The 26,945-nt window shown below is 38.1% G+C and overlaps 1 protein-coding gene across 2 annotated transcripts; it reads right to left on the reverse strand.

Annotated features, from left to right (window-relative positions):
• Positions 1 to 1,241: 1,241 nt before the first annotated feature.
• Positions 1,242 to 26,866, reverse strand: mks1 (MKS transition zone complex subunit 1). 2 transcript variants are annotated; one of them, XM_062049061.1, is made up of 18 exons: positions 26,317 to 26,866; positions 24,132 to 24,253; positions 24,010 to 24,062; positions 20,161 to 20,325; positions 19,949 to 20,046; positions 16,069 to 16,197; positions 12,569 to 12,673; positions 12,382 to 12,490; positions 12,250 to 12,306; positions 10,034 to 10,076; positions 7,750 to 7,812; positions 7,617 to 7,687; positions 7,479 to 7,548; positions 7,308 to 7,415; positions 2,837 to 2,970; positions 2,677 to 2,759; positions 2,509 to 2,606; positions 1,242 to 2,436 (listed from the first exon to the last, which is right to left on the reverse strand). In XM_062049061.1, the coding sequence occupies exons 1-18, from the start codon at positions 26,391 to 26,393 to the stop codon at positions 2,345 to 2,347; spliced, it is 1,677 nt and encodes a 558-aa protein (XP_061905045.1). In that variant the 5' UTR covers positions 26,394 to 26,866; the 3' UTR covers positions 1,242 to 2,344. The 2 variants fall into 2 exon arrangements, with proteins under 2 accessions (XP_061905045.1, XP_061905044.1); XM_062049060.1 differs by having other exon boundaries at positions 1,243 to 2,436; positions 19,949 to 20,049; positions 26,317 to 26,860.
• Positions 26,867 to 26,945: the final 79 nt, after the last annotated feature.

Raw genomic sequence — 26,945 nt, forward strand, 5'->3', positions numbered from 1 at the left:
GAAGGCATCACGGCATTGACAAAAGGCCTGTTTAGTATACGTAACGTTTACAATAAAAAATAATAATTCAATCCATTAACTTTTTATAATCAATATGGACCTGAAAAGTTAAGGATTTAAGTAAAAATCTTCAAGCTGCCCCTTTTGTAGACATTTTTGAAAGGCAGTTTAAAATACATTTGCGTTCCAGTAATATTTCTGTAATATTCCATAATTTATTATTATTTTATATATTCATTATTTTTATTATCCTATTCAATGCCTTTTTTGCAACCTCTCTATCGTTGCATCATGTTGTATGCCACATGTGTCCAACTCAAAGCCCGGGGGCCAGCACTGGACCGACAAATCCTTTTATGTGGCCCGCAAAAGCCTGGAAATCCAACCATCCATCCATTTTCTACCGTTTGTCCCTTTTTGGGTGTGTTAATAAAGTATGTCATATTTTCCTACTATATGTATTTGTTCTTTTCATTTTGACATTAAAACATACAGTATGTACTGCACGCAATTGCATATCCTTTCAACTTTAACATTATCTAATAACACAAAATATTAGGTTATCATACATTCTAATTTTGTCAAAATAAAAATGAATACTTAAATATCTGCTTGACCTCTGATTACCCATCAAATTGTACACTGTAAAAATTAAAATTTTTGGACAACTTTACAGTAAAATTCTGCAGACTGAGCTGCTAGTTTTTTACCGTCAAAACAACTTTGGTACCATTTTCCATAAACAGTAATACACTATAAAAACAACAACCAAAGATTTTACAGTAAAAACTGGCAGCTCTTTTGCATTAATTTTATCGTAAAAAAACAGTGGTATTGTTTTTCCATTCCATTTGCAGTGTTGTGCTGTTAAAAAAGCGTGTGTGTAAAAAAAGATAATCAAATGCATATGCAATTATATACATGTATTACATATACACACATTTATATTGATATATTATTCATTTACAAGCAGGCCCCTGAGGGCAACCATAACTGTGATGTGGCCCTCGATAAAAGTATAAGCGATAAAACATTGAATATTAGGAATATATGAAAGTTCAACTCTTACCTTTTTTACAACCTCCTTAAAGTTTTGTAATCAGATATATCAAGCAGCTAAAATGCGCCAAACATGGGGAAGCGCGGAGTTATTATTATTATTCCAATATTTGTATATCACCCTTTGCACTGTAGTGAATTTATACATTTGTAATGTTTTAATTATATGTTTTACAATGTCCACTAAGTTCAATGAGGAGGAGGTGTGTAACGTGCGACCGTGTGTTGACTTTATTTCTTGGTCATTTATACCACACGCTGTTTGGATTGGGTCATATACATTGATGCTGTGCTCAAGTCCCTTCCAAATGAAACACATGGTCATTGACCATCATTTCTAACTTCGCCCACAAAAGGTGGCAAGATGAATGAATGAAATAAGTTTATTTCAGTCATCTAATCAACCGTTGACCAGTTTAACAGTACAGATTATACATATTTAACAATCATACACATTTACTCACAAAAATGAAATAAAATAAAATAAAAAGATCACTCCTAATTGATTCACATGGAACTAAATTGAGGCAAAAACTAAAGATGTGATGTCTCGCGGGCCGTAATTTGGACACCCCTGATATAGAAGAGACTTAGGTGTTTAAAGTAAAAAATATATACAGTATATTTTTAACACATGTGAGTGGGGCATTTTTGTGTGTGTGTTTTTTTTTTTTTTAACTAATTCCTCAAAAAACAATGACTTAAAATGAAATGATGAATTATTGACCTATTTAGACTCCACATAAAATATTTCACTTCAAAATTATTTTGGGGGAAAATGTTGCATATTTCATGTTTTTGCCTTCAAAAACAGGGTTTCCTTTTATGACTTTATATCGACAGATAGACCTGAAATTGATCTAGAAATTTGAACATTGAATAATTTAAAAAAATAAATAAATAATATATGACTTATTTTTAATATTTTTATGACGTAGACCTGTCCGACCAATCTTGAGAGGAGCCCTAAAGGTTAATAAAATCTATATATTGTATTGGTTTTGAAAATGTAATATATCCAAATGGGATGCTTTCATTTTTCAATGTGAAAAAGTTTGGACATCCCCTGCCATAAAATAACTAGCTTACTTTTAACATGATCAAGTCGCTACTTACATGATTTATGGACTTTATATTACAAAATGTCATGAGTGAAAATGTTACAGTGCAGCAAATATTACTACAAATGACTTTCTCCTACGTGTTTGTATCACAAACAATCATACATTGGCCCGTCACGGCAAAGAAGATTTTGTTACACCCATTTTCGCTCCTAAGCAGGACATCAAATTTGGAGTTGGGAGGCGGAGGCGATGAAGTCTCTGGGAAGACTTTCTCGGACATCTTGCATTTTTCTTCTGGCCCGTTGAAACGCCTCTGGCAGAGCGAAAAAAGTCCCGTAAATCCAACGATTCATATCATTTAGTAGACAGCCAGTTGTCTGCTTACCCATGGTGCTCATGAGAGTGTCGTGATGACTAAATCCGTGGGTGTGGTCGGCGACATAGTGCTTCCTTCTTCTCAACGTGCTGGAATCCACAAAGGCCCTGCAACAAAATGCAGGCCAAGGTGTCAAGTAGATTACTGGTGTTTTACTTAGGTGCCGCTAGCCCTTACTTGGATTGCTGGATGCAGTGAAGATTAAAGGTCACACTTCCAGAGCTTTCAGTACAAAAGCCAAAGCGACTTAGCCGCTCCCCCTGTAATTATTCCATGAAAACTAAAGTATTTTGCACAATCGCGCATTCAGAAGAAGTCAACCGGCAAAAGTGCCCACCTTGAAATGTCCTGGCGTCCTCACGTAGCTCGGGTCTTCCAGCTCCGGGGAACCTCCGATGAAGAAGCGTCGCATTGCCGAGGCCGTGCCCGTCTGGAGGGGTCGCCACGTGTGACACGTGAGCGTGTGTCGACCTGCAGGGCGCACGAGCAAGGAAAGATTTCTACAATTATTGGTAATATTACAATTACAGATTACAGATAAATGCGTTAAAATGTAATATCGGAAATTATCGGTGTCGGTTTTTTTATTATCAGTATTGTTTTTTTGTTTGTTTGTTTTTTTATTAAATCCACATAAAAAACACAAGATACACTTACAATTAGTGCACCAACCCAAAAAACCTCCCTCCCCCATTTACACTCATTCACACAAAAGGGTTGTTTCTTTCTGTTATTAATATTCTGGTTCCTACATTATATATCAATATGTATCAATACAGTCTGCAAGGGATACAGTCCGTAAGCACACATGATTGTGCGTGCTGCTGGTCCACTAATAATACTAACCTTTAACAGTTAATTTTACAAATTTTCATTAATTACTAGTTTCTATGTAACTGTTTTTATATTGTTTTACTTTATTTTTTATTCAATAATTTTTTTTTTATTTATTTATCTTATTTTATTTGATTCATTTTTTTAAAAAGTACCTTATCTTCACCATACCTTGTTTTCCAAATTAGGCATAATAATGTGTTAATTCCACGACTGTATATATCGGTTGATATCGGTATCGGTTGATATCGGTATCGGTAATTAAAGAGTTGGACAATACCGGCATATCGGATATCGGCAAAAAGCCATTATCGGACATCCCTAATTACAATGCTATTTTCTTGTAAAGACATTAGCGTAGTATGGTTCCAGACCACCACCATGTATCCCTCTAGACCAGGGATGTCAAACTGGTTTTCATTGAGGGCCACGTGGCAGTTATGGCTGCCATCAGAGGGCCGCTTTTAACAGCGAATAATGTATGAATTTGCCTCTGGATTTCATTATTAATTATACAAATTGTTTTAAGTAGACTGTCGATTTTACAGTAAAAACTTTACATTTACAACATTTTACTGTGAAAAATAGCGTTTTTAAAAAAAATTATTTACAACATTTTACAGTAAATAGAAAAACACTTCCACTGTTATTTGGGGGGGGTTCTTACGGAAAAAGCTGCCAGAATTTTTGTGCGAAATTTACATGGTTTTTTACAACATTATATTGTTAATGGAAAAACACTACAAGTTCTTTTTTTATTCTGGCAACTTAGCTGACAGTTTTTCTACCGTAAAAACAAATGTACCGTCTTTACATTTACAGCAGGGGTGTCAAACTGGTTTTCATTGAGGGCCACATCGCAGTTATGGTTGCCCTCAGAGGGCCGTTTTTAACAATGAGAAATATATGAATATATACACTGTGTATATATATATATATATATATATATATATATATATATATATATATATACACACTACCGTTCAAAAGTTTGGGGTCACCCAAACAATTTTGTGGAATAGCCTTCATTTGTAAGAACAAGAATAGACTGTCGAGTTTCAGATGAAAGTTCTCTTTTTCTGGCCATTTTGAGCGTTTAATTGACCCCACAAATGTGATGCTCCAGAAACGCAATCTGTTCAAAGGAAGGTCAGTTTTGTAGCTTCCGTAACGAGCTAAACTGTTTTCAGATGTGTGAACATGATTGCACAAGGGTTTTCTAATCATCAATTAGCCTTCTGAGCCAATGAGCAAACACATTGTACCATTAGAACACTGGAGTGATAGTTTCTGGAAATGGGCCTCTATACACCTATGTAGATATTGCACCAAAAACCAGACATTTGCAGCTAGAATAGTCATTTACCACATTAGCAATGTATAGAGTGTATTTCTTTAAAGTTAAGACTAGTTTAAAGTTATCTTCATTGAAAAGTACAGTGCTTTTCCTTCAAAAATAAGGACATTTCAATGTGACCCCAAACTTTTGAACGGTAGTGTATACACACAAAGTTTACATTTTTGCCAGAGATATCTTTTCTGTCGTTTTCATGTTTAGATTAAGATTTATATTTAGATTTATATATATATATATATATATATATATATATATATATATATATATATATATATATATATATATATATATATATATATATAATAAGGGTAATAAGTAATTTTTTGGTCGTTCAGTGCATGTTTTTTACGTTTATTTCGCCGTCGGGTGTGTGTTAGAATGCCTGCTGGCCACTAAACTCTGCATGAATATAGCAGCAGAATTATACTTTGACGAAATAAAAGCATGTTTTATGGAAAGTTTATGAGCTGGAGTATGTTTAAAACCACATTTAGATGTATTATTATGGTTTTTTTTGTCAGGAAAACAAATGTCAGAACGACCTCAAAGCATGCTTCCGGGCACAGCCGGAACACGTCCTTGGTAGCAAAGATGGCGCTTGTTTAGTTGGCCATTCTCTCGTTATACATCCATCCATTTTCTACCGCTTGTCCTACACAACTCTGGTATTTCTTATGTTTGACTGCCATCTACTGGTCACACTTATCATTACACTATGTACTAAATAAAATTGCGTCGAGGTCGGTAAGCACAACTAAGGACTTTAAGTGTGTCTTATGGGCCGAAAATTACGGCAATCATACCGTATTTTTCGGACTATAAGGCGCCCTCCGATACCGGGAGGTGGGGGGTGGGGGGGCGCTGTCGGGGTGGGGCGGGGGCGTGGTCAAGGGCGTGGTTAATAGGGGAGTATATTTACAGCTAGAATTCACCAACTCAAGTATTTCATTATATATATATATATATATATATATATATATATATATATATATATATATATATATATATGTGTGTATGAAATACTTGACTTTCAGTGAATTCTAGCTATATATATTTGTATATATATTTATTTTATTATACATATAAATAAAATAAATACTTGAATTTCAGTGTTCCGGGGGCTATCCAGTAGATGGCAGTATTGTCCTTTTTAACTTCTCCTCCGTTCATGACTCGGCCACCGTGTTCAATGGAGAAGTCTGTTTTACAAAATGTACAGGCAACATAATTACATACCCCTTCCCCTTCGAACTGTCCTGGATGAACTGAAATTCTTGTTTCCATTCGTTTTGGAACTTGCAAGCGTATTTCTTCATCTTGCTCGTCGACGGCGTCGCCATGTCTGTAACTTCCTCGTTCTTCTGCTTCGTCTCCTTGTTGTGTGCGCAGTTGTGCACTCTACTCTCTAAAAGCCCTAGATGTTATGACGTCATTGGGCAGGCAAGCTGTTTATATTGTGGGAAAGCGGACGTGAGAACAGGCTGTCCCCACTCAGGTCCGCATTGAGCTGGAGGGGGCGTGGCCTCCAGCTCCGGCTGAATACCGGGAGTTTGTCGGGAGAAAATTTCTGCCGGGAGGTTATCGGGAGAGGCGCTGAATACCGGGAGTCTCCCGCTAAAAACGGGAGAGTTGGCAAGTATGACTTAAAATCCTTTCACTTTCTCAAAATTCAACAGTGCGCTTAATGTACGGAATAATTTTGGTTGTGCTTACCGACCTCAAAGCTATTTTACTTGGTACGTGATGAATCAAATCAAATCAAATCAACTTTATTTATGAAGCACATTTAAAATTTACCACAGGGGTAGCCAAAGTGCTGTACAATGGGCAGGTTAAAAGATAATACGAGAACCGAGCAAACACAACACAACACAAACAGAGCACGATAAAAAAATGTTTTTAAAACGGCAGCAATGATAAGTGTGACCAGTAGATGGCAGTCTCACACAAGAGATACGTGTAGACTGCAATATGATGGCAGTCACACATAAAAGATACGTGCAGATTGAAATATAATGGCAGTCACACGTTAGAGATACATGTAGACTGCAATATGATGGCAGTCACACATAAGAGATACGTGTAGACTGCAATATGATGGCAGGGGGGGGGGGGCTGGGGGGGCGGGGTGTATTTAAAAAAAAAAAAAAAAAAAATTTTTTTTTTTTTTACATAAATAAATACAATCATGTGTGCTTACGGACTGTATCCCTGCAGACTGTATTGATCTATATTGATATATAATGTATATATTGTGTTTTTTATGTTGATTTCATTAAAAAAAAAAAAAAAAAAAAAAAAAAAAATTAATTTCTTGTGCGGCCCGGTACCAATCGGTCCGTGGGTTGGGGGCCACTGATGTAGACCACAAGTAAGTGTTTTACATTTAGAAAAAATATATAATAATATGACCCCTTTAATGCGCCTTATAGTCCGGTGCACCTTTTGTATGAAAATAGACCTGACTAGACCCGCTCATCGGTAGTGCGCCTTATAATCCCGTGCACCCTACGGTCCGGAATATACGGTAATCAAAATGTTCCTTTAAGAAAAGTAAAAGTGTATTAACATTCAAATGTGAAAGGCACCCATCCCTACATCCAGGTGGATGACATACCAGGCGTGTCAGGGAAGAGCAGGTATCCGTAGCCTTCGGTTCGACAGCGCTGCCAGGCGTCCAGAGACAGAACCTTGAAGTACAACAGTGGCCAGTGGGGGAGTGATTCTGCAACGACAGGGATTCTTCTTTCAGCGTCCGCAGTCGCCAACATGCGCGTGCAACACTAACCCCCGCTCTCTTTCTCGCTCATGTAGAACGCCTCAAAGGTGAATGGGTAGCAGAAGTAAGCCACGTTGTCCTGTTGGCGCAGAGAACGTGAAATTATACATTCCAGCGTCGAATCTCGCGAGTTCGTGAAACACGCACCTTCCCTGATGTTTTGGTGCGTGAGGTGTGGGTGACGCCTGAGTGGGGCTGCATTGGCAAGCTGGACCAGTCTAGTTGGCAAACACATTATTATTTATAAGATATATGGTGGTAGAAAGTGATTGTTGCTTACTGTTTGGCAGCTCCATGATGTAGTGGACGTAAATGTTGTCGTATTCAAAGCCCTTGGCAGACACTGGACACAGAAACACAGAATAGAATCTCATAATTAAGAGACAATATTTGCGATCCATGGATATGTTTTTTATACCGAATATTAGTAGACAAGGACGCCGATACCTGATATCTGAAGCCCATATTCATTTGCAGTGAAAAAGTATTTAAACATGAATAGTATACAGTAAACAGCCGGACAAAGTTTAAGTAATTTTTAACATTATTTTTAGGAAATGTCGGACAAGTAACGAGATTATGTTTGATGCATCGCTAATTAGCAGCAAAAAACATCAGGGAAATTGACAAACACCTTTATTATGTGTCTAAGAGGAGCATCGACATTTGTATTACAAAATATTGGAAAAAAATACAGGGAAAATTGGTAAAAATATGGGATTTCTCTACATCACAATAACTTGCCATATACTTAACTGTATCACATTTTATTGCAGTTAATGGATTAATACATTGTAAGGTTTCCTCGTGAGGAACCTTGAAATACTGCAAACATTTAAATAAAAACAATTCTGGGCTCCTTAGTTCATGTATGGCTGACATAATTTACAGAAAGTATGAGAATGTGTGGGCTGCTGCCTGGTCTTTTTTACTTACCGTACATAATAAATCTCCTATGTGTCAATACACACTACCGTTCAAATGTTTGGGGTCACCCAAACAATTTTGTGGAATAGCCTTCATTTCTAAGAACAAGAATAGACTGTCGAGTTTCAGATGAAAGTTCTCTTTTTCTGGCCATTTTGAGCGTTTAATTGACCCCACAAATGTGATGCTCCAGAAACTCAATCTGCTCTAAGGAAGGTCAGTTTTGTAGCTTCTGTAAGGAGCTGAACTGTTTTCAGATGTGTGAACATGATTGCACAAGGGTTTTCTAATCATCAATTAGCCTTCTGAGCCAATGAGCAAACACATTGTACCATTAGAACACTGGAGTGATAGTTGCTGGGAAATGGGCCTCTATACACCTATGTAGATATTGCACCAAAAACCAGACATTTGCAGCTAGAATAGTCATTTACCACATTAGCAATGTATAGAGTGTATTTCTTTAAAGTTAAGACTAGTTTAAAGTTATCTTCATTGAAAAGTACAGTGCTTTTCCTTCAAAAATAAGGACATTTCAATGTGACCCCAAACTTTTGAACGGTAGTGTATACACACAAAGTTTACAAAAGATATCTTTTCTGTCGTTTTCATGTTTAGATTAAGATTTAGATTTAGATTTATTGGGCCCCGTTGGGGAAATTCATTTTCACTGCCGTACATTTAAACAATAGACATTACACATCACGAACAAAAATAACAAAAAGACATCATACATGACCAACACATTTACAGGCTTGTCAGACAGGTCGGCCGGGCCTGCTGTTTAGGGCGGCTATAGCTGCAGGGATAAGGCTTTTCCCGAGGCGGGCCCTCCGGAATTTGATAGTTCTGTACCTGCGCACTGATGGTAGTGGGATGATGTATTGGTGTAGTGGGTGAGTCATATCTCGGACTATTGTGTTTGCCAGTCGAATGATGGACCTGTGGTTTAGATCTGAAATGTCGGGTGTGGGTAGGCCGATGATTTTAGCTGCTATGTTTGTAATGCGTGTGAATTTGGTCCGGTTGGTTACAGAAAGCATAGTGAAAAAACATGTGGAACAGTACAGAAGGATGGGATTGAACGATGTTTTGGTACAGTAATAACAGGAGGTGAGGTGCAACGTATAGTCCTTTAAGTTTACGGATGGCCGACAGTCTTTGTTGACTTCTTTTTTGAATGTCCGTGGTGTGCTGATCAAAGGTGAGTTTATTGTTCGCGTTATTTGATTGAAACTGCGCTATTTGATTGAAGCTGCGCTCCTTTAGTGAGTTCACGTGTTGCCGAGGCTTGCCGAGTGGACACCATTGCTGCAGTTGCAAAAACAAACAAAACGGAACCAGAAAGATGCCGGGAAAGAAAGACAAAAACTGGATTTCCTGGCAAAAAATGGGAGTTTTGACAGGTAACCAGAAGAGACGTACTGTACCAGCGACCAGCACTGCAGGGGGAGGTTATTACTATCTACTTCCCTCATTTATTGTAAAATACTAAATACTGGTATCATATGTGTATATGTAGTATCTGCTGATGTAAATACATGTATAAAAATACTCTGTTAGTCAAAATGTCAAATATCGGCGCCGATAGTCGGTTGACCCCGAGACAACATCATGATGAATAATTAATTACATACCTATCTCCCCGTTCATCAAGTACCGCAGGATACCTGCAGGAGGCTGCGAGAGACAAACAAATAAGGAAAATAAACAGAATTAGGGATGCAGCTATAAAATATTTTAGTAATCTACTGATTAGTTAGTTCAATTAATCGAGTAATTGGATAAAACACTGTCTATTTTAAGAAAACTTGTTCAAATAAACCACAGTTTTTTTGTTTGCCACAACCGCCATTCTTTTTTCTGATAAATGCACATAATTAATGTGCAAATTGCACTTTTAACACGTGTGTGTTGATATACACTACCGTTCAAAAGTTTGGGGTCACATTGAAATGTCCTTATTTTTGAAGGAAAAGCACTGTACTTTTCCATGAAGATAACTTTAAACTAGTCTTAACTTTAAAGAAATACACTCTATACATTGCTAATGTGGTAAATGACTATTCTAGCTGCAAAGGTCTGGTTTTTGGTGCAATATCTACATAGGTGTATAGAGGCCCATTTCCCAGCAACTATGACTCCAGTGTTCTAATGGTACAATGTGTTTGCTCATTGGCTCAGAAGGCTAATTGATGATTAGAAAACCCTTGTGCAATCATGTTCACACATCTGAAAACAGTTTAGCTCGTTACAGAAGCTACAAAACTGACCTTCCTTAGAGCAGATTGAGTTTCTGGAGCATCACATTTGTGGGGTCAATTAAACGCTCAAAATGGCCAGAAAAAGGGAACTTTCATCTGAAACTCGACAGTCTATTCTTGTTCTTAGAAATGAAGGCTATTCCACAAAATTGTTTGGGTGACCCCAAACATTTGAACGGTAGTGTAAAATTAAAATAAAAAAACAGATCACAGCACACGCACACCAATTCTCTCATGGCTTTTTATCAATATTTATTAGTTACACTCATTAAATGATTAGTTGAAGCAACAATATAAAAATGAAGGCTTTTTCTAATAGACTGGATGAAAAGTTGCAGCCCTAAAGAGAGTGTCAAAGGCACACAGTATTAGCTGATGTTAGTTTTTGAACGCTTTAATAGATATATTTCAAGCATTGTGATATATTTCAAGCAGTGTGTGTGTGTGTGTGTGTGTGTGTGTGTGTGTGTGTGTGTGTGTGTGTGTGTGTGTGTGTGTGTGTGTGTGTGTGTGTGTGTGTGTGATGTTCAATATCGTTAATGTCACCATGGCTGCTGAGTTTATTTACTAAATAGCATCTGGCTAACTATCACAGCTAACGTCACATGCAAACTTACTATACTTGGTCTAATATTCACTTTAAAGGGGAACTGCACTTTTCTTTTAGAATTTTGCCTATCGTTCGCAATCATTATGAGAGACAAAAACACACGACAAAAAACTGCTGCCCTGGACAGCAGAGAAATGGCAGGGAGAGCGATCTGTGGAAAAATGCTTTAGAATGGGTTAGGAGAATTTAATTTGCCAGACAAATAATAATTTCAATTATAATAAATTTAGATGGACACTGACTGGATAAAAAATGCACAACGTCATGGTAACTGTATCAACTATCAGGTTTGGTAGCGCCATCTTCATGTCTTGCGGTTGTTTCTTTACATGGAGTGAGAAGAGAAAGTAAAAATGAATGCTGCAGAGAGCGAAGAAATTGTGGATAAAACAGGAAAAGTCACCTCGACAGTATGACCGTTTTTTTTTATTTTTCAAAACGGGCTACATTCTGACCAATGTGGTCTGCCAATGATGCAATGCGCTCGTCACTACCAAGACCGATAATACCACACCACCTTAGCCGCGCTCACCCTTTAGAGCACAGCTGTAACTTCCTGGCACTAAACATGCAGGAAATAGTTCTTCTCAGGTTTCTCTCTGTTTACATTTCACACTTTGAACTATTTTGTTACACTAATTTCTTACGTATTCCTTTTCACATTTATTTTAAGAGCTTATTGTTAAGTGTTTAATGTCATTTTAGAATTTTGTTTACACGGTGTTTTCCATGCTTGTATTGATATTTTATTTTATTTTCTGCCTTGATAGCTGAGGAGATTACAATAAGAGGAAGGTTAAAATTATTTACAATGAATATATTTTTCTCCTGGGCCTTATTTTCGATAGGCCGTAATAAAAAATATTAATAATTATTGATATCAACCGATACAAAACACTTATTTGCTGATACAGTTTTCAGCAATATTGCCCAGCTCTACGACTGATGATTGGATAGTTTTGCACTGAGATCGACGTACCATCTCAAAGTCCTGTCCGACGAGGCTATTTGAGAAGTCCTTGTGCTTGACCAGCAGCTGCAGGCAGAAAGATGCATTTCATTATTTCCTACATTTGACAGTGCACAGTTAGTTATCCTGGAACAAACTCACATCTTTGAACAGGTGCTTCTCTCTCTCCTTGTCCTCGCTTTTCATGGTCGCTGAGACATTCTCCACGGTGAGACGCCAAACTTCTTTATTGGCGCCTTCAGTCACCACCCTGAGCAGGCGTGATGTAATCAGCTGTTATTAGACGCCGTTGTGCGTGCGGTAAATGCGGAGTCTTCAGACAACTCGCCTGTAGGGCTCTTTGCCCTTGTTGAAGTCGGGTTTCACCACGACCGTTCCGTTGCCGTCGGTTTTTACGGTGAACAGCAGACATTCGTTCTCTTTCTGGCCCAGTCTGAAAAGAATACACGCTAAAATAATACATCACAAACAAAAGTGTAACTGCAAGGTTTGTTAGTACAGTGGAACCTCGATTCTTGAACAGGGTTCGTAAATCAAAAAGTTTGTATGGTGAAGCAAATGTCTCTATAAGAAACAATGTAAATACGAATGATGGGTTCCAGCCTCGAAAAGTCCATATTTTAGTAAATATTCTGCCTATATGTATTGAGGTTATACAGCTTGGCAGACAGCTAACAATCCAAGACGTTCCAATAAAGTTCCAAAGCACATGAATCCATTTAGGCTCTTTATTGTTGTTGATCTTGCACACTACTTTAGTCTTGTACTTATCTTTACTTTTGTCTTGCACTTCACTTTTGTCTTGCACTTTACTGGTAAACAGACTTATCTTTTCCAAGTCTTGTAAGAGCTAACACAACTTGTCTGCTTCTCATTTGTCTCATTAACTGACTTCCTGAAATCGTCAACCCGGAAGTGTCTAAACCAGGGGTGTCAAACTCAAATACAGAGTGGGCCAACATTTAAAACTGAACAAAGCCAAGGGCCAAGGTTGAACAAATTAACCTTTTAATAGGGACCCAAACAAGTTTTGCATTGAATATTGAACAAGCAAGGCTTATATAACTTTATAGTGACATGCAAAATCGAGTTTCAAATAATAATAATAAAAATTCAGAAATATCAATGGCATATCAAATCAAATTTAAATACAAATGGAATGCCTCTTTTCTATTTGCAGCCTTCTGAGGTAAATATCCAAATAAACTTTTTCCACAGGCTAATAATAAACTTGAAAATAAAATAACAATAATGAATGAATCAAACATTCAAGCCTTGAAGTAGCAAGAGAAAATGCATGAATAAAACGTTAAATATTGCTCAGTTTGCTACGCTGATTTGCTTTAACACTGAATATGGAACAAGCAACGCTTATATAACTTAATGGTGCAAAATCAACTTTCAAAAAACAAACGAAAAAACATCAATGGTATATTAAATAAAATGTAAATAAAAAATGGAATGCCTCTTTTCTATTTGCAGCCTTCTGAGGTAAATATCAACATTATCTTTTTCCGCAGGCTGATAAATTTGAAAATAAAAGAACAATGAATAAATCAACCATTCAGGCCTTTTTACTGCTCAGTTTGCGACACACTGATCTAATCTGATGTGCCCAAGCCAGATACCTGGCATCTTTTCTGGGATGCTAGTTCATTAATGTCGGGGCTCAGGTGGGCGGAGTTTGGTGGTAGCGGGGGGTGTATATTGTAGCGTCCCGGAGGAGTTAGTGCTGCAAGGGGTTCTGGGTAGGGATGATACTCGAAACCGGTTTTCCCGGTTGTTTGATAAGAAAAGAACCGAGTCCTCGGACTCTAATCCCTTTTTGAGAACCGGTACCCGTTATCGAGACCACTATAGTAAAGGAAAATAGTTGATTCTTTATTCGAATCCCGTCCCGACCAGAAATGCTCCGTGGGACATCACAATAAATGACGTCACGTAGCTCAGTCATTAGGCACAGATAGCGAAAGCAGGAAAACAATGGACGGGAAAAAGCGCTCCAAGGTGTAATAAAGTTCAAAACAAAAGCTATAATCCATCGAATAACTTTACTGAGAGATTTTAGCAGGGTAAAACACATGACGAACACTTTTACGACCAACCGGAAACATAGCAACGCACCTCCTTTACGGCAGCTGTCGCAACGTTCTTAAAACAACCGCAGCACATACATATATATACAACATATCTCCCTTTTTTAACTTTTGTTTTTCTTTCCTTGTAAACAAAACAAAATCACACTGTAGATGTGTTGTCTGTCTAATTATAAATAATGCAGACGAGGCGTGTTGGCTGAGTTCTTGACGTTTACTTTCACAGGGTGGCAACATGCAACACTTTTCGGGGCTACCGCGCATGCTCGTCACTCCCGTTGCATGCTGGGTAGTGTAGTTGTTATATTCTCTAGCTCATAACATTTTTCCCCCATAAAGAAATAATGTTAACTCAATAAAGTGTATTTCTTTTTTTAGTTTTAACTTTTCATTTTTTAGCATTGTAACCACATTTGCAAAGAACTTTTCTCTTCATAGAATTTTCTTTCAATAAAGAAATAAAGTGCAAAAATGTCAAAAGCATCATAACAAACAGTTATGTCAAATAGCAGCAGAAGTGCACTTTTTGGAGAGCTGTATTATTTTCAGTTTTGTGCCCAAGGGACTGATTTTATTTAACACTATATTATTATTTATACACCTATAGTGATCACAGAGACAGGTTGTTTTTGTGTTACTGTATATATTTGTTTCTCTGAAAAATCCCACTTAATATACTTTGGGTAACAACAGTCAATATTTATTTATTTTATTTTATTTTTTTAGGTGGGTAACAGTCAATATTTATTTATTTATTAGATTTTATTTTTTTATTATATAATAAAAGTGAGCTTTTGTTAAACCAAATGTGTGTTTTTTTCCATATACAACAACCTATCTGGACTCGATAAGAGAATCGATAAGGAATCGGTTCGATAAGAGGATTCAATAATAGGCTCGAACTCGATAATTCCTTATCAAACATCATCCCTAGTTCTGGGTATTTGTTCTGTTGTGTTTATGTTTTGTTACGGTGCGGATGTTTCCTCCCGAAATGTGTTTGTCATTCTTGTTTGGTGTGGTTTCACAGTGTGGCGCATATTTGTAACAGTGTTAAAGTTGTTTATGCGCCCACCCTCAGTGTGACCTGTATGGCTGTTGATCAAGTGTGCCTTGAAATTCACTTATGTGTGTGTAGACGCCGCATTTATCATGTGACAGGGGCCTGCACGATGTTTGTATGGAGGAAAAGCAGACGTGACGACAGGTTGTAGAGGACGCTAAAGGCAGTGCCTTTAAGGCACGCCCCCAATATTGTTGTCCGGGAGAAATTCGGGAGAATGGTTGCCCCGGGAGACTTTCGAGAGGGGCACTGAAAATCGGGAGGGTTGGCAAGTGTGAGTATTAGCGGTGAATGCGGTGTTACCGGCGGGCCAGCTCTAATGTTAATTTGATATTGCCTCAAGGGCCAAATGAAATTACACGGCGGGCCAGATTTGGCCCGCGGGCCAGAGTTTGACACCCATGGTCCAAACAAATCAAGCATAGTAATTACATATCGCCACAAGGTGTTAGTAAGAGTCTACAATCAAATGGGCATAATAGTGAAGGTTTGTACACTTTGAACACAATATAAAGTGATATACAGTACTATATGTGCAACAAACATTACTTAGACTGGGTGATGAATCAACTTTCTACTTAATAAACCAAAACAACAACAACAACGACAAACTCAACTGTCCTGTTTGCGCTGCTCTGCCAACGCACGCACACAGAAACGTGGTCCTACCTTCCAGGTGCTCCCAGGTCTCCCATGATGTGCATGGTCTGCATGACGCTGTTCACCTCGTGGCTGCTCCTCTTAAACTCCTCGCTGGGCTCCCAGTTGATAATCTTGGACTTGGGGAAGCTGAAGTCCCTACAAGACTCAGCAAAAAAAGGAAACCCTCCTTATACACTAGACCAGTGTTTCTTAACCATAGGGCCATGGCCCATTGTTGGGCCAAGAGCGCCCCTTTGAGGGCCGCCAAAATATATCTGTTTCTCAGCTGTGGTGGCCATAGTGGTACTCAGTTGTAATACACTTTTCCACCACTTGTAGCAGTAATAACAATATCAAACAAAGGAAGTCTGGACCTAAAGTCATAGAGAAGTTTCTTAAAAGTGCAAAAATTATGATTAAAGTGGTGAAGCTGTATTTTAGTATATTTAATAAAACATAAAGTTCAGTTTATTTAAGAAACATGAATTATTATTATCAATTTGGTTAGAATTAATGCAGCTGAGATAGGCTCCAGCACCCCCCGTGACCCCGAAAGGGACAAGCGGTAGAAAATGGATGGATGGATGTACTTTTTTGACAAAGTTTATACTGTTAAACTATAAGTTGATTATATTTAATTATTGAATTTCATTAAAATCAAGAGTAATATGTCTAATTCAGTGTTAATATTTGGGTGGGCCCCGGGCCCCTTTGTAGTGGAAAAGTTGGGCCCTGACGTCAAAAAGGTTAGAAACACTACACTTATGTAACAGTGAATATATGTAAATGTCAAATGTATCAGGATTTGCCTCATGATATTATTGCACAATTGCCAGTACATTTGTTTTGGGTTTTTGCATGCACAGGAAAACAAAATCTGTAGATTTTACAGTAAAGAAATGGCAGTTCAGTTGCCTGTATTTCACTGTAAAATGTACAAAAGTTTTCACCGCATATTACTGTAAATGGAAAAACGGCGCCAAAGTCTTTTTTCCTTTTAACGCTAAAATTTGGCCAAATTAGCTACACTTCACCGTGAAATCTATTTAAATTTGTACACTGCACAATTTGATGTATAATTCCTTTTAATGTATTTATTTTTATAGACACTGTGTAAGTGGAATGGATGTCAACTAAACCTTAAAAAATGCAACAAAATATAGAAAAAGACCCCAAAAGCACCTAAAAATATTGAAAAGTTATTGAAAAATGGAAGACAGTTAAAAACACATGATGGAATTGGACCAATGAAGGTTAAGGACTTGGACTTATTAAAAAATATTCAAACTTGATTGGAAAGTGAACAAACACACACATATTAACAATAAAATATTTATTTTGAATACAAAATATAAATTAATTTATATTTGAATATTTAAAAAAAAGTTGTGGAACATATGATAATATAATATTTGTTGAACTTTTAAGTATGTTTTTTTTTTAGTGCAGTCAAATTAATATACAGTACAGGCCAAAAGTTTGGACACACATTCTCCTCATTCAATGCGTTTTCTTTATTTCCATGACTATTTACATTGTCGATTGTCACAGAAGGCATCAAAACTATGAATGAACACATGTGAAGTTATGTACTTAAAGTTGAAATAACTGAAAATATGTTTTATATTCTAGTTTCTTCTTGCTCTGATTACTGTTTTGCACAATCTTGGCATTCTCTCGATGAGCTTCAAGCACACCTGTGATGTGAAAACCATTTTAGGTGACTACTTTTCGAAGCTCATAAAGAGAATGCCAAGAGTGTGCGAAAAAGTAATCAGAGCAAAGTGTGGCTATTTTGAAGAAACTAGAATATAAAACATGTTTTCAGTTATTTCACCTTTTTTTGTTAAGTACATAACGCCGCATGTGTTCATTCATAGTTGTGATGCCTTCAGTGACAATCTACAATGTAAATAGTCATGAAAATAAAGAAAATGCACTGAATGAGAAGGTGTGTCCAGACTCTTGGCCTGTACTGTATGTTGCAATCAGAATAATCACAGTATATTAATGCTTGCATAATTGAAACATCCCAAAATTTTGACTCAAATGCAATTACTGCGTGATAAATCTGCGTATATACAAGATTGATGTGGTATTTTTGTGTGATTATACGAATGAGTTCACTTGTTATTTTTGACAGCCCTCATTTTTTTCTGTCAAAACGGAAGGCACGACTACATTTGGTGAGAAAAGAAGTACTGTATTAACTAGGGATGTCCGATAATATCGGACTACCGATATTATCGGCCGATAAATGCTTTAAAATGTAATATTGGAAATTATCGGTATCGGTTTCAAAAAGTAAAATCTATGACTTTTTAAAACGCCGCTGTGTACACGGACGTAGGAAGAAGTACAGAGCGTCAATAAACCTTGAAGGCACTGCCTTTGCGTGCCGGCCCAGTCACATAATATCTACGGCTTATGACACACTCATAAGTGAATGCAATGCATACTTGATCAACAGCCATACAGGTCACACTGAGGGTAGCCGTATAAACAACTTTAACACTGTTACAAATATGCGCCACACTGTGAACCCACACCAAACAAGAATGACAAACACTTTTCGGGAGAACATCCGCACCGTAACATAAACACAACAGAACAAATACCCAGAACCCCTTGCAGCACTAACTCTTCCGGGACGCTACAATATACACCCCCCGCTACTCCCCACCCCAATGCTCTCTCAGGGAGAGCATGTCCCAAATTCCAAGCTGCTGTTTTGAGGCATGTTAAAAAAAAATAATGCACTTTGTGACTTCAATAATAAATATGGCAGTGCCATGTTGGCACCTTTTTCCATAACTTGAGTTGAAGTTGTTCGCTTATTTTGGAAAACCTTGTTACATTGTTTAATGCATCCAGCGGGGTATCACAGCAAACTTAGGCATAATAATGTGTTGATTCCACGACTGTATATATCGTATCGGTTGATATAATTAAGAGTTAGACAATATCGGATATCGACAAAAAAGCCATTATCGGACATCTCTAGTATTAACTGTTATATTACCAGACTTTTGCGGGCCAAATAAAATAATGCGGCGGTTTGTATGAGGCATACTTGCCAACCTTGAGACCTCCGATACCGGGAGGTGGGGGTTGGGGGGTGGGGTGGGGCGTGGTTAAGAGGGGAATATATTTAAGCTAGAATTCACCAACTCAAGTATTTCATATATATACACATATACATATATATATATATATATATATATATATATATATATATATATATATACACACACACACACACACACACACACACACATATATATATATATACACACATATATATGTATATGTATGAAATACTTGACTTTCAGTGAATTCTAGCTATATATATATATATATATATAATATATATATTTATTTTATTATACATTAAAATAAAAGAAATACTTGAATTTCAGTGTTCTGGAGGCTATCCAGTAGATGTCAGTATTGTCCTGTTTAAGAGTGTCACAACATTGCTGTTTACGGCAGAAGAACTGCTTTACGGTAGACTAATCGTGACTGCTGTTGTTGTGTGTTGTTACCGCGCTGGGAGGACGTTAATGAAACTGCCTAACAATAAACCCAAATAAGAAACCAAGAACTCGCCCTCGATCATTCTACAGTTATGACGTCATTGGGCAGGCAAGCTGTTTATATTGTGGGAAAGCGGACGTGAGAACAGGCTGTCCCCACTCAGGTCTCGCATTGAGCTGGAGGGGGCGTGGCCGGCTGAATACCATCGGGAGTTTGTCGGGAGAAAATTTCTGGAGAGGCGCAGAATATCGGGAGTCTCCCGCTAAAAACGGGAGGGTTGGCAAGTATGGTATGAGGGCCTTGAGTTTGACACAAGTGCAAAAGACGGCGTCTGCGGAGCCACCAAAGACGTTTTTTCCCCCACACTCACATGGTTCGCCTGTCCTGCCTTCTGTGTCGCATGCTGGCCATCCTCTCAGCCAGGAAGGTGGGTCTGGACTTGGTCGTGGTCAGTAAATCAGTAGTGCTCTGCTGTGTTCAAAGTAGAAAAAAACAGCATTCAACACTTTAGGAATTACCTCATGTTCCCTTAAGAAGCGACTAGGTGTGTGTCATGTTATGCTACAGTTGGCAACCTAGTACCTGCTGGAGCTGGTGGCAGTTGGTGTAGCGATCGTAATCCGTGTACGTGAAGATCCGGTTGTTTTGCCGACCCTTAGCCCTGTTCAGGGCCGTGACATCCTTGTGGTACTGGCGGTCCAGAGGGGTCTGACACGCTGCCTCGTTTTGGAACAACTCCATTTCATACTGGACCAAGTAAAAAAAAACACGTAAAAGTAGGGCTGGGCGAAATCTTTAAAAAAATATCACAATATATACGTTTTTTATATTGATCATATCGATAATTATTGATATTTTTTAGGACTTATTTAAGCCTGCCAATAAATACAGTAAAACAATGTCCAACTTACCAAGGGTGCTATTTATCAGTGGAGAAAATGTCAGGTGGCCAGGTAGTTAAAATAATTGCAGCAAATTTGAAGGTAGTTGCAGTTTCCAAACGCTAGATGGCAGTAGTGTAAAAGCTATTATATTAGTTTAATACTAGTTTGGAAAGCTACTCATTAAACCAGGGGTGTCAAACTCATTTTAGCTCAAGGGCCGCATGAAGGAAAATCTTTTCCCACATCCGGAAGCGACTGTCAGAAAGCGGCTTGAAGATGATCTGTAAGACATGATCTATGCAACATTTTGACCAAAGAACCACCATTACATGTTATGTAGACCAGTGTTTTTCAACCTTTTTTGAGGCAAGGCACTTTTTTTTTTTCATTTAAAAATACGGAGGCACACCACCAGCAGAAAACGTTAAAAAATGATACACCAGGTCGTCGTGCCTTATTTTGAGTTTGTTGGTGTTTTCCTGTGCTTTAGTTCTTGTCTTGTTATTTGTGGCCCTTCCTGTTTAGTTGGTGTTTTCCTGTAGCAATTTCATGTCTTACTTTGAGCGCTATTCGCCGCACCTGCTTTGTGTTAGCAAGCAAGGCTATTTAAGTTGTTGCTATTAGGGATGTCCGATAATATCAGCCTGCCGATATTATCGGCCGATAAATGCGTTAAAATGTAATATCGGAAATTATCGGTATCAGGTTTTTTTTTAATCTGTATCGTTTTTCTTTTTTCTTTTTTTTATTAAATCAACATAAAAAACACAAGATACACTTACAATTAGTGCACCAACCCAAAAAACCTCCCTCCCCCCATTTCTTTCTGTTATTAATATTCTGGTTCCTACATTATATATCAATATATATCAATACAGTCTGCAAGGGATACAGTCCGTAAGCACACATGATTGTGCGTGCTGCTGGTCCACTAATAGTACTAACCTTTAACAGTTAATTTTACTCATTTTCATTAATTACTAGTTTCTATGTAACTGTTTTTATATTGTTTTACTGTCTTTTTTATTCAAGAAAATGTTTTTAATTTAGTTATCTTATTTTATTATTTTTTTTAAAAAGTACCTTATCTTCACCATACATGGTTGTCCAAATTAGGCATAATAATGTGTTAATTGATATCGGTATCGGTTGATATCGGTATCGGTTGATATCTGTATCGGTAATTAAAGAGTTGGACAATATCGGAATATTGGATATCTGCAAAAAGCCATTATCGGACATCCCTAGTTGCTATCCTTCTTTGTGTGGACATTGTTGATTGTTATGTCATGTACGGATGTACTTTGTCGACGCCGTAAGTTTTTGCTGTCGTCCAGCACTCTGTTTCTGTTTACTTTGTAGCATACTTGCCAACCCTCCCGAATTTTCCGGGAGACTCCCGAATTTCAGTGCCTCTCCCGAAAATCTCCCGGGACAACCATTCTCCCGAAAATCCCCCGATTTCCAGCCGGACAACTATATTGGGGGCGTGCCTTAAAGGCACTGCCTTTAGCGTCGTCTCTCACCTGAAAAGGAGACTATTATATATGTTTCCGTTATCCATAGGTTTATCTATAACCCATAAAGTAGGCAGGCACGGAGTTATTTCTGAGCGTGTGTTTATTCCAGCCGGCCCGTTAATACACTGACACACAACATCCACAAGGCGGCGGCAACGCAGTATTATGGGCCACCTTGCAAGCAACATTCCGTTCTCATTTGCGGATGTTTTCAACAAATCCGTGAAGGATATGTTCCCGGATTCAGAGATCGCTCGCCAGTACTCAAATGGCAGAACAAAAGCTACTCAAATAGTGAAAGGTGAGTGTTATTTTTTTTTAAAGTAAGCAGCAAGTACAGTACAGTTAGTAGAACTGTGTTTTCATTACTGTACTATATATATATATATATATATACAGTGTTTCCCATAAACTGCCAAGATACCTGTGGCGGTGGGGGCGTGGCTATGGGCGTGGCTATGGGCGTGGTCACCATGACATCATCGAGTAATTTGCATAATTCACTACAATGATATGATTTTCTCTAAAAAGGCTAAAAAAAATGTATACTTACTAATTAATAATAACAGTTTTGTTTTAAACGTCCATCCATCCATCCATCCATCCATTTTACAATATAATTACAACACTTTATGTACATATTTATATACAGATTTGAACAATAAGTTATTCACTGAAATATATTTATTAATTGTGGTTCTTACAAAAAATATATCTTATAAAATATAAAAGCTAAAATGTCTCTTAAAGCTCTGCCCCTTTAATTAGTGCATACTAAATAATTTAACTTTAGCCTACTACTACAACCATATTATTTACCAGCAACATAAAGTGAAACAGAGGCAGACGTGTCCTGCCACAGTCAGTAACAAATAAACAGAAAACAGTAGTGGTCAAATACAAATAAGGCAACAAGAGACGTATCCTACACTTCTCTTTTGTAAAGTAAATCTGAACAACCTATATGGGCATCTACATCAACTATATGACTTGCCTGAGAAGAAGGACAGGACAAAAAAAAAAAAAAAAAAATTTAAATTTTGAAAAAAAAATCTATTTGTGGCGGACGTAATTCTTTCGTGGCGGGCCGCCACAAATAAATGAATGTGTGGGAAACACTGATATATATATATATATATATATATATATATATATATATATATATATATATATATAATTATATATATATATATATATATATATATATATATATATATATATATATATATATATATATATATATATATATATATATATATATATATATAAGAAATACTTTAATTTCAGTGAATTCTAGCTATAAATATACTCCTCTCTCTTAACCCCGCCCCCGGCCCCGACCCCGCCCACCCCAACCCCACCCACTCCCAATCTCCCGAATTCGTAGGTCTCAAGGTTGGCAAGTATGCTTTGTAGCCAGTTCAGTTTTACTTTCGTTTTGCATAGCCATTGCCTTTTCCTTTCCCGTTTGTTCATTTTTGGTTTAAGCGTTACATACCTTCTTACCTGCACGCTGCCTCCCGCTGTGGTCTGCACATTGGGATCACAACAAACCATCCTCGTCTCACCCGACACATCCCGACTTTTACAAAGCAATGAACTACCTGCTGCCACCTACTGACATGGAGTATTACGTGGTTACCCTGCCGAGTTTTACACAGCCCAGACACTAAGCAACGGCACATTATTTGCAGATTTTAATTATTGATTTGCAAAAAAAAAATGTTTTGGACCAATTAGGTGAAATTGCATAATTTGCACAGTGGTTGAAAAACACTGATGTAGACCACAAGGAAGTGTTTTCTCTTTAGAAAAAAATTATAATAATATGACTCCTTTAATGCGAAAATAGACCATTTATCGGCAGTTTGCCTTATGGACCAGAAAATACGGTTTATTTGTCACATTTAGCTTTTACTGCAAATAAATATCGGCTCCAAATATCAGATATCGGCCTTCCTTGACTGCTAATAATCGGTATCGGCCCTGAAAAAAACATATCTATCAATCTGTAATATAAATCTTACCTGACTGAAAAGTTTCTCCTGCCAGCCAACAACTACTTCCTCCTCGTTATCACCTGGTCCCATTAAAGAAAGATGTCAAGTTTTGGACATGATTTAAGATTCCCATCCAACGGTTCCCTTACCAGTCTGGGCCTGAGAGGTGAGGGGTTTCAGTTCAATGGCTCCTCCATCCTGCTGGGTCAGAACTTCCTGCTGGAGGCGCAGGGAGAGAGCCGCAGTGGTGGTCACCCTCTCCAAGTGCACCCTTTCAATGGACACAGATGTTTGCGTTTGAATACATTTTCAGTTCAGTTCAGTTTCAGTTTATTTGGAACATGCATACGATACAATGTAATGCATCACACAATTCCAGTTGTTTCATTACAGCACGTCCGAAAGGGAACAGGAAGAAGCGGAGCTTATCTAATCCTACCCCTTTTCATACCATAGCAATTTTATCCAATTTCCTTGTTCTCTGCAACAGAACAGTGAACAATTAAATAATAAATAAATAATACACCATTAGTAAACCTTGCGCCAAGTGGAGGAGTTCAAGTACCTCGGAGTCTTGTTCACGTGTGAGGGAAGAGTGGATCGTGAGATCGACAGGCGGATCGGTGCGGCGTCTTCGGTAAAGCGGACGCTGTATCGATCCGTTGTGGTGAAGAAGGAGCTGAGCCGGAAGGCAAAGCTCTCAATTTACCGGTCGAACTACGTTCCTATCCTCACTTATGGTCATGAGCTTTGGGTTATGACCGAAAGGACAAGATCACGGGTACAAGCGGCCGAAATGAGTTTCCTCCGCCGGGTGGCGGGGCTCTCCCTTAGAGATAGGGTGAGAAGCTCTGCCATTTAGGAGGAACTCAGAGTAAAACCGCTGCTCCTCCACATCGAGAGGAGCCAGATGAGGCGGTTCGGGCATCTGGTCAGGATGCCAGCCAAACGCCTCCCTAGGGAGGTGTTAAGGGCACATCCGACCGGTAGGAGGCCAGGACACGTTGAGTAGACTGTGTCTCCCGGCTGGCTTGGGAACGCCTCGGGATCCCCCGGGAGGAGCTGGACGAAGTGGCTGGGGAGAGGAAAGTCTGGGCTTTCCTGCTTAGGCTGCTGCCCCCGCGACCCGCCCTCGGATAAGCGAAAGAGCGGAAGAAGACAGATAGATGGATGGATAGTAAGCATACAAATATTAAATATATAAATAATCTTTGTCTCCATTAAAAAAAATTTTTAAAAAAGGGTTCAAGATCCATCCATCCATTTTTCTACCGCTTGTCCCTTTTTTGGGGGGAGGGGGGGAGGGGTGCTGGAGCCTATCTCAGCTGCATTCGGGCGGAAGGCAGGGTACACCCTGGACAAGTTGCCACCTCATCGCAGGGCCAACACGTTCATCATAATTCTTGTTCTGTGTACTTTGTGAACACTTGTAGTTTGAACCGTATCTTAAACTGAATCATATGGGTGCTGTGTTTGATTTATTTGGTTAATCCGTTCCATAATTTAATTCCACATACTGATATACTAAAGGTTTTAAGTAGGGATGTCCGATAATGGCTTTTTGCCGATATCCGACATTCCGATATTGTCCAACTCTTTAATTACTGATACTGATATCAACCGATACCGATATCAACCGATATATACAGTCGTGGAATTAACACGTTATTATGCCTAATTTGGACAACCAGGTATGGTGAAGATAAGGTCATTTTTTGTTTAAAATAATAAAACAAAATAAATACATTATAAACATTTTCTTGAATAAAAAAGAAAGTAAAACAATATAAAAACAGTTACATAGAAACTAGTAATTAATGAAAATGAGTAAAATTAACTGTTAAAGGTTAGTACTATTAGTGGACCAGCAGCACGCACAATCATGTGTGCTTACGGACTGTATCCCTTGCAGACTGTATTGATATATATATTGATATATAATGTAGGAACCAGAATATTAATAACAGAAAGAAACAACCCTTTTGTGTGAATGAGTGTGAATGGGGAGGGAGGTTTTTTTGGGTTGGTGCACTAATTGTAAGTGTATCTTGTGTTTTTTATGTTGATTTAAAAAAAAATATATATATATCTTAAAAAAACGATACCGATAATAAAAAAACGATACCGATCATTTCCGCTATTACATTTCAAAGCATTTATCGGACATCTCTAGTTTTAAGTGTTGTACGAGCATACAAAATTTGACAATAGGAATGTGAGCTAATTTAATTTCTGCAACTCTCGGTGAAAATAAACACACTGTTGTTTGCTGCTAGCAAACACAAATGCATAGTTTAGCTTTCAAAATAAAATAATGTGAGCATGAATACTTACTTAATCTGCAGGTTTTTGACAGCATCCAGAGACCTGTAGACCGCCTCTCCTGTGTCGGTGTTGCACCAGTCCGACATGACCGCGCACAAGCTGGCAAAAATGAGCACCAGGCTAGCTGTTTTGATCCGTTCGTCAGCAATGTTTTTACGCTTCACACGAACTTTCCTCTACATTATGACTGCGTATCCAACTTGGATAACCGCTGTAGATATTTGAACGAACCGAAACGAGCGAATTGTACAGGAAAACGACGACAAGCTAGCCACGCCGCGCTAGCTTACAAAAGCACAGTGCTAACAAGAGTTGTGGTTGCCATGGAGATGAGCCGTCTAACTTCTTCTCGAGAAACGACGCAGAAACAACCTCGCCGCCCAACGAATTATTGTGTAGTCGAATAGAAACTAGATATAATCGACTAAAAATAGCAGTTACTTTTTTTTTGTGTGTTTTTAGTTTTCAGTAGGTGAGGTTGATTTTTCTCGGCTGCCGTAGAACAAATATGGTGGTGGGGGCGGGACTTCCGGTCTCATCAACTTTTTGGAGCGGCTGTCACGCCAAATTTCTTCCCCCTACAAACCACCCCCCCCCACACCACCCTCCTCATTTACTTCCGGGGCTGCGTCCAATAA

This window comes from Entelurus aequoreus, linkage group LG05 (genome assembly GCF_033978785.1).
Source record: "Entelurus aequoreus isolate RoL-2023_Sb linkage group LG05, RoL_Eaeq_v1.1, whole genome shotgun sequence".
Classification (NCBI taxonomy): domain Eukaryota; kingdom Metazoa; phylum Chordata; class Actinopteri; order Syngnathiformes; family Syngnathidae; genus Entelurus; species Entelurus aequoreus.

What these genes read in the sequence shown, in the direction of transcription:
- mks1 (XM_062049060.1), bottom strand. Translation starts at nt 26,393, where the DNA reads ATGTCGGACTGGTGCAACACCGACACAGGAGAGGCGGTCTACAGGTCT. An exon ending in AGGAGAAACTTTTCAGTCAG is followed by an intron (nt 20,326 to 24,009) that starts GTAAGATTTATA and finishes TACTTGGTCCAG; the next exon opens with TATGAAATGGAGTTGTTCCA. An exon ending in AGGCAGGACAGGCGAACCAT is followed by an intron (nt 16,198 to 19,948) that starts GTGAGTGTGGGG and finishes TGAGTCTTGTAG; the next exon opens with GGACTTCAGCTTCCCCAAGT.